This window comes from Ursus americanus, chromosome 36 (assembly GCF_024610735.1).
Source record: "Ursus americanus isolate L20-20 chromosome 36, mUrsAme1.1.p, whole genome shotgun sequence".
Taxonomy (NCBI): Eukaryota; Metazoa; Chordata; class Mammalia; order Carnivora; family Ursidae; genus Ursus; species Ursus americanus.
The window spans coordinates 14,490,697-14,499,361 of NC_142162.1; the positions used below are offsets into that span (position 1 = coordinate 14,490,697).

Here is an 8,665-nt window from a genome sequence, read left to right on the forward strand (position 1 = left end):
CTTTGTTATTCCCTTTTAGACATACACGAAATTGTTCTCATTCCCCCCGCTGTAAAAGATACTTCACATCAGGACTCGGTTCACAAGTGCAATGCAATTTGGCTTAGTCCAACCTTTGTTCTGCTTGTACAAATGAGCGAACAGTGCACACATTATACAGTTGATCTACTGCTGTCTTAACCCCAGAGTTAGGGGCTGGGAGAAAAGCAAGTTAATCCCTTCAATACCAAGGTGGCTTTAGCAATATTTCCTCCAATAATAATAATACATTTGGATTGCTTCTTCTATTTCACACAGTGCAGAGCAAAACTTATGGGGAGGGTTTAGCAGTAACAACAAAATCCTTCCACCAACCTTTTGCAAATAACTTTCTAAACAAATACATTTGTAGGTTTGGTAATGCCCAATTTAAAGCTATGCAACTGTTTATGCAAAGGAGGGATTGGATTTAGAAACTCTGGCTTTAAAGACTTAAAATCTCAGAGCAAGCAAAGACCAAATGGTATTTAGCAAACTGATTCCAAAGAGAGGGCATTATGGCCAGCAGGGCAAGAGTTGTTTTCACAGGCACTGAAATTGCCTGCTCACTCTGGGTGGGGGTTGGCACTTCTTGGGGATGGAGGTCAAGGAGAACTGGCACCTAATGCTGGTAACTGTTTGTTTTGTGCTTGGGGTGGTGGGAAAACTGAGCCTTCTACACTCTCCAAATTGCACCTGCTACTTGGGAAATACTTCTAAAATGTGTGTGGTGTTGCCACTCCCTTTCTCCCAACCCCAAGGAAAACAGATCTTAATTCCAGGTGCCACCAGTCATAGCCAGAGGCCCTACCCACTGCCAAGAGGCAGGGAATAAGGATGGGACACCTCTGAATTTGAGCCTCCCAGAAGGGATGGGAGTAAAGGGTGGGAGGGAGGTGGAGATTCTTACCTTTCTTAGAACCCAAGCAAGATTGGTGGGGAGGGAAGAACTGATTTTAGGCAACGTACTCCTCATCAAAAGTTTATTTTCAACCTCCTTGTTATGAGTTAAGGTCCAAACCGCAAGTAGCCCTGTCACCGACAAATGAAATACACGGGTCCAAAGTTCCCTGGCTGACATTCTTTCCTACTATTTGGAAAAATAGGTGTGCTCCTCCGGCTGCCTGGTGCGAGGGGGTGGGGGTGAAGATGCTGGCTAAGAATGAGGGAGAGGGCACAGAGTCCTTTCACTGCTGGTTGGCACTAGAGGGCAAAGTGTGTCCCCTCCCCCGCCTCTCTTCTTGGGCAGTTTGCTTTCCCATCAGATTCGGTTGAAGTGGCCGGCAATGCGGGCTCAAACTCCCGGGGCAGTCGTGGGAAAGTCATGGCCCATAGGTTTCCCCTGACGCAGCTCCCAACTGGGTGCAGACCTCTGCGGCCCAAGAACCCGCAAGACCGTGTCCGGTGGTCCCAGACACTGAATGGGTTCCCTCTCGTCCCCAGATATCGAACACTAGAGCTAGGCTGTGCCAGGCCAAGGTGCTGGCGATGGAAGCGCACAGATTCTGAGGACAAAGAGCTCCAGGACACTTAGAACGACAATTTTTAAAAATTGCCGACAGGCGGAGGGAGTTTGTTTTAGTGCTGAATACCCCGGGAACAAAATGCTTTTGAAAGGAAAGCTAAGTCGTTTTACGCCACCAAAGTGCAGATTTGGTGAAGAATGACTGATGGGACAAAGCGGCACGGTGAGTTAGCGCGGGTTCCCAGAGGGCGCGGACAACTTGGGCAAATGCGGAGGCAGCCTGGAAAGGTGGGGCGGGCCAGAAGAGGCCCTAGAACCTAAAATCGATGCTGCGCACGCCCGAAGACCTTCCCCCACCTGCACATTTCACTGCCCATTTGGTAGAGAAGATGGAAAAAATAGAGGGAAAAGGGGGGGAAAGCAAAGAGAAGTGAGGGACGAGGGTGCAGTAAGAAGGAGAAAGAGACGAGGGTGGGGTGGAGAACTCATGCAGAAGGAGGGAACGACTCTGAGGGAAAAAGGAGGAAGAGAAGAGGCAAACTAAGGCACAGCCTGCAAACGCTCCAGGCAGCCCCGTGTTTGCTTTCCAAGTCGGGAAGGCGGGTATTGTTTTTGGCGCCTAGGAAACCTTCGGAAGCTGCCCGGTACTTTCCCTCCACCTCCCGTCGGTGTTTGGTAAATATTAACAAACCAGGGCGGGTTACTTTCTGGAGTGTGGACGGAGGGGCTGGTCTGGCTCGGGACGGTTTTCCTCTCCTCGAGCCCCCGCCCCCTAACTCCAGCCCCACCGTTCACGCACACATACACCTGCTTGACAACAGAAGGAATCAAAATCAATATTGTATTTGTCACCCCTCTGTCTCCTTTTTACTCCCTCAGCAGCCCGGGTGCCACTGAAGCGAATTGTGGATTTATGGAGGGAAATTAGCATAAATTATTACGAAATCTGTAGCCGTGTGTGGTCCAGCTTGTGGGAAAAGAGGCTATTGCGAACTCTCCAAGCAGAAAGGTGGTCGGTGGTGGGCTCTGCGGAGGCGATGAATGGCTATTGCATGAAAGAGATTTCCATTTGGTTTGCACATGGGTATAATTGACTTATGTGTATTTTATACAGTTTTCCCAACAACTCCCTAAGCCTCGGAGTCGGATGTGCCCCCTCCCCAGAGCCTCTGTTTGCTTTGGGTTCTGTACAATAGACTCTGATGCACTTTTCAAGATTTCTGGAAAGTGCTCCTTCCCTCCTCTTCTTCATAATACCAGTCTTAAAACGCCGTAAATGGCATGCAAATCCCCTCCCCCTTCCCTCGGGCTCTTCAGTAGGATCTGAAATAGAATTTTGTAGTAAAGTACCTGTTTTAAATGTGCCTCTCACAGCTCCTCACCCCACCCAAGGCAAACTTGTGCTATTAGGTTCGATTTCCTTAATTAACCCTGGGCATGGGCAATATGCCTCACCTCCCATCCTCACCCTAGCCAAACTTTGAAGATTCCTCCAACACGAATTCCTACTTGTATCCTCACATGTCTCAGACTTGGTGGTGACAACTTTCCCTGCGGAGATGTATAAAGATTTATTTTAATTTAGATTTTTTTTAAAACCCAAACACTTCCACTCTTAGAATTTAGTTAATCTTCTGTTTACTTCAAGCAATGATTTCGACAGCCATACAAAGGCCCTTTGCAAGGCAACAAAATGCCAATTGTTAAAACAAGAAAACATTTCTCTCTCTTCCCATCCCCCACCTTCAACAAGCCTGCGCACACACCCTGTAAAAAAGAATCCTCCTGGCTGTCACCGGGGGAACGGAGATCTTTCATTCCTCTCGTTACATATCCCAAATCCAACCACTCTTAATATTTTAATTTATGTTTCTATATATCAGTATGCACACTTTTGCTAAGAAGATCCGAAAAGATCCTTGGGGGCTTCGATATTGGTACCTTTCCTTCCCAGGAGCATTCCCGCCTCCACCACAGGAGCACCCTTAGTTTTGTACCCTCCAAGGGCAGCTGCCTTCTGGAGCAGGAAAGCTGTGGACCAACGCCTTTTCGATTCTTCATCGGGGTCCTTTAGGCTCCAGGTCTCCCCAGCTCCTCCCATCCCTGAACCCTCAAGCCGAACTGGGCCGCGTCAAATAACACCCCAAAACGCTGGACCTCGTAAAGAGCTAAAGCACGCACAGCTCAGGCAAGTACCGCTGCCTTTGGCCAAAGCTCTGCAGAGGTTCCACTTGAATCCAACTGGTTTATCTGCGGAGGGTTTATCTGCCCTTCTCAAGCCGTGCCCCCAGAGACAGGTCAGCGTCCCGCCTCCACCCCTCGAACCCACCTCCTCCTCCTGGTTATTTTTTCCGAATTAAGAAGGTGACATTATTCTTTTCTTCAAGCACTTCTGTTAATATTGAAAAACGTGTGCTTGCATCTCAAGCGAGGCAGCCCAGACGCGAGAGCCATTTCAATATTAATGAAATTGTTTAATCTCCTAAATTCATCGTGTTTAAGTTACGTTTTGGTGAGTTATTGACCACCTCCGAAACTGTGGTTAATGGAGGGGTGTGTGTGTGTGTGTGTGTGTGTGTGTGTGTGTGTGTATGCACGTGCGCTGAAAGATTTTTATGCTAACTCCAAACAGCTCCACTAATAATGCTCTACTATCACTAAAATTATCCAAACTTCACACCCAGAACTCTCCAACCACCACCACTACCATCACCTCCTCCTCCTCCTGGAAAAAAAAAAAAAGTTCTCACATTTCCGGATTGAAGATGATTCAGTGTGGGCTGTAGGTACTGAGTTATTAACGAGGTAAAAGGAATTTCTTTTAAAAACCATAGAGATCGGAGAATGTGCAGAAACCAATGGGAACGCCTAGCATCTACTCCTTGACTATGTGCATGCAGGCAGGGTCGACTCACTATTTCATAGCAATATGATGATCCCGCCGCCACCACCGCGGCTGCTGCTGCCGCCGCCAACGAGGACGATGATAATAATAATGATAATAAGAATAATTCATTGAATCTCCAGAGACTAATCCAAACCGAAGGGAGCCTACCGCTGGCACCAGGCAGGGGGACCTTAGGCACAACACCACTCTCTCCTTTCTCCCAAAAAGGAAAACTCTCTGGTTCTAGAATCTACAAGGTACTGCTGTTTTAGTGGGTCCGCAGGCAGCGTTTGCTGGGCTCTCTAAATGCTAAATATGTTCTGCCAGTTGCGGGGTGGAAGGGATGGAGAAGGGAAGAAAGTTCCAGCTGTAAAATGCAAACTTCCATGCAATGCCAAACTCCGAAAGTTTCCAACCACCTGGGGAAAGCATGAGACCCTGCCGTTCATCTGGTGATAAAAGTGTGTCAAACGAACTCAGGCCCTCCCACAGGTCCACACACTGTCTGTCCCAACAGCCCCAGAGCCTTCATCCTGTGCCTAATTAAATTCCTAAAGGACTTCTCTTCGCCCAGACTTTTTTTTTTTTTTAATTTGGCCAATACACTGACAAAATGGGCTTTTTTACAAGGGGCTGTCTGATTATATTTTTGTAAGTATTTTTTAAACCCTATCACTTAAGGCTACAAACCCACTGTGTACAGCTATGGGAGCAGCCTAGGAAGGTCAAATCAAACTCTGACCTGCCTCTTGGAGGACTAGGGGGAAGGGTGTATTTTCATTATAATAACCCATGCAACCAGCCCCGTATTGCCAAGCGCAGGAAAAGGGTCTGCTTCAGGGGAAAGCCGTGCCTTAAGTTAGCTAACAATACAAACCCGATACAATACAGAGGAAACAGAATACCCCAGCCAAGCAATTTCCATGTCAAACATCATCTGCGCGGCAGCTCGGTCTGTGAACGTGAGTGGTCGCCTGAATCCCTGCTCCGCGGTCACCACCTCCTCATACCTTCACACCGCGCACCCTGGCCAGCGTCCCGCTCACCGCCGGTGGCCGAGGCTCTTCCCCCTCGCCCAGTCTTGAGCTGGAAGTGATTCCTATTGGCCAAGGTGTCCATGTAAATAGGTGTGAAAGAAACCAGAGCTGGCCAGGCTCTCCCCTCTCGCTCAGTCCCCTCCCTCTGCAGCCCCCGCTCCCCCTCCTCTTCCTCCTCCTCCCAAGGCGATTGTCATATGATAGCTAAGAAGTGGCACATTAATGAAGCGCCGCTACAGGGGTCTTTTCTGCTCCTGTCACCGCTTAAGACTATCAGATGGTTCGAGGGAGGACATGGAGGCAGCCACCTAGCTCAGCGGAGCCGCGGAGCCCACAGCAGCGCCCTCCGGAGCTCCGAGGCCGCCGCGGCTACGGTGTGCACCGGGATTCCGCAGCCGAGCTTCGCCGCCCGGGGATCTCACGGCCAGGAGCTCTGCGGACTGGTCGGCTCCCGGCGCTGCGGGGTTGAGCTGCGAAGCTCAGAGACGTGCGGAGCCCAGCCCAGACACTGCGCCCCGGCTGCGCACTGGGAGGGACCCGAGAGCCGAAGTGCCATCCCGGATGCGGACGCACAACTTGGAGCAACTTTAAGGTGAGCGCTCTGGTTGCATCCCTGCCCTAGTCCCCGCTCCAGATCCAGCTTACTTCCACGCTTCCCTCGCGCTGCTCATCGGCTTCCCCTTCCGCGCCCCCTGGCCGCACCCCACTCTGCACTCAAAGTTGCCAGCTAAAGAGCGCGGGCACGGGCTGATCCGGCGTCGCAGCCCCTACCCACCACGTCTGATCTGTACTTGGCCTGGCTGACCTCGCGGTGTCTGTCTGTGCATCCATGCCCCCCCTTCCCATTATCTTCCCCCTGTCCAGATCCAAGCAGCCGGCGGCCCGCGCGCACCCAGAGCAAGAAGGGGGCAAACAAGATGCCTCGGCCCGGCCGCAACACGTACAGCGACCAAAAGCCGCCCTACTCGTACATCTCGCTGACCGCGATGGCCATCCAGAGCTCGCCGGAGAAGATGCTGCCTTTGAGCGAGATCTACAAGTTCATCATGGACCGCTTCCCTTATTACCGGGAGAACACGCAGCGCTGGCAGAACAGCCTGCGCCACAACCTCTCCTTCAACGACTGTTTCATCAAGATCCCGCGGCGGCCAGACCAACCGGGCAAGGGCAGCTTCTGGGCGCTGCACCCCAGCTGCGGGGACATGTTCGAGAACGGCAGCTTCCTGCGGCGCCGCAAGCGCTTCAAGGTACTCAAGTCCGACCACCTGGCGCCCAGCAAGCCCGCCGACGCCGCGCAGTATCTGCAGCAGCAGGCCAAGCTGCGCCTCAGCGCGCTTGCGGCCTCCGGCACGCACCTGCCACAGATGCCCGCCGCCGCTTACAACCTGGGCGGCGTGGCGCAGCCCTCGGGCTTCAAGCACCCCTTCGCCATCGAGAATATCATCGCTCGCGAATACAAGATGCCTGGGGGGCTGGCCTTCTCCGCCATGCAGCCGGTGCCCGCCGCCTACCCGCTCCCCAACCAGTTGACTACCATGAGCAGCTCGTTGGGCACTGGCTGGCCACACGTGTACGGTTCCGCAGGCATGATCGATTCAGCCACCCCTATCTCCATGGCTAGTGGCGATTACAGCGCCTACGGCGTGCCACTGAAGCCGCTGTGCCACGCAGCAGGCCAGACGCTGCCCGCAATCCCGGTGCCCATCAAGCCCACACCGGCCGCAGTGCCCGCGCTGCCCGCGTTGCCTGCGCCCATCCCCACCTTGCTCTCGAACTCGCCGCCCTCGCTCAGCCCCACGTCCTCGCAAACAGCCACCAGCCAAAGCAGCCCTGCCACTCCTAGTGAAACGCTCACCAGCCCGGCCTCCGCCTTGCACTCGGTGGCGGTGCACTGACCCACAGCAGCCGGAGCCCCCTCTTGTCCTCCTCCCCGCCAGCTTACTCGCCTTCCCCGCCTCCCAGCCCTGCCCTCGCCCACCTAGGACCGCCACCCTAACTTGTCCATTTCACCCTCGGCCAACCCTCTCTTCCCCCCAGGAGAACTTTGTTTTGGACCCAGGAGACAAAACACAAACTTGCAGATGGCCTGGAGGCGCGTGGGAGCTGTCCTCGCCTCCACAAGAGGGGAAGGCAGGTGGCACCCGAGCCAAGCCCTCCGATTCCTGGCCCCCCTCCCCGAAACCCCCCTCCCATTTAAAAGGCAGGGGAAATCCTGCCTCCCGCCTTCGCGGAGAGGAGCGCGTCTTCCCTCGGCCGGGACCCGCGGGGCTCAGGACTCCGCGCAGTTAGTTCCAAGACAAGAGAAACCGCCTCGAGGTTTCCTCGAACAGATCTCCCCTGAGGGCTGCAGCGGCACAGCGGAGGGCCGGATCTCGTTTACGTCTTGGAAATCTGCCGGGAAAAGGGACCACTAATCTTCCTACCCACTCGCCTCCGCCCATCCGGCAGAGGCTGGGCGGACCGCAGCTTCCCGGAGTAGCCGCCCTGCCTCCCCAGCTTCTGCGGAGTTGTTTTGTTTTGTTTTGGGTTTTGTTTCCTGCCAGAGGCTCCACGCACTAGGAGTTAGGGGAAAGGCTGCCAAACTGAGAAGGGGACGCATGTCCTCAACAAGAGCAAAACAAAACTAAAAGTAACCTTGTAGTATTGTTTACAAAGGCGCCCGGTAACATGTAAACAGTGAACTTGAATCTGTATTGCTTGGCGGGCGAGCGGGTAAAGCCCACTTTACAAGTACCTGTTGTAATGTGAATGTTTACTCTTCATTTCTGGCCAGGTTTAGGGGAGGGAAGGGGGGATGGGAAAGTTAATTGGGATGTTAACTTTCCGATTACTTAGAGACCTTTTAGCTATTTATTTTATTGTTGGAAGGAAAAAAAAAAAAGAAAATGAAATTGGCCCAAACTAAGAAAGCATCAAGGGCAACCCTAGAAGAACTTAGGCTGACTGGTAACATGAAGGAGATGTCACCGGATAGGTCTCCCACGGACAAGTCTTTCTGTTTGCTACAAGAACTTTCCCAAGAAGCTAAAGGGCTGCAAAGAGATGTAAATGCTTGTGAATAGGAATGATTATACACTGTGTAAAATGCACTTTTGTTTGCTATATTCCTTTAGAGTCTTAGGTAATTTGCTGGAAAACGAACTGTTGTTCTGGTGTGACCTGCTTAAGTTTAAAAAAAAAAGTTGTAGTGTCATCAGGGCTGTAAAATTTTTACCTTTCATTTTTCTCTTTCCCTGTTCAGAATTAGCATGGCATTTT

The 8,665-nt window shown here is 52.2% G+C and overlaps 1 protein-coding gene across 1 annotated transcript; it reads left to right on the forward strand.

Moving 5' to 3' along the window:
- The first annotated feature begins 6,324 nt into the window (after window positions 1-6,324).
- FOXB1 (forkhead box B1) lies at window positions 6,325-7,302 on the forward strand. Its single transcript, XM_045792721.1, has one exon. It carries the CDS (start codon window positions 6,325-6,327, stop codon window positions 7,300-7,302), a length of 978 nt encoding a protein of 325 aa, XP_045648677.1.
- Window positions 7,303-8,665: the final 1,363 nt, after the last annotated feature.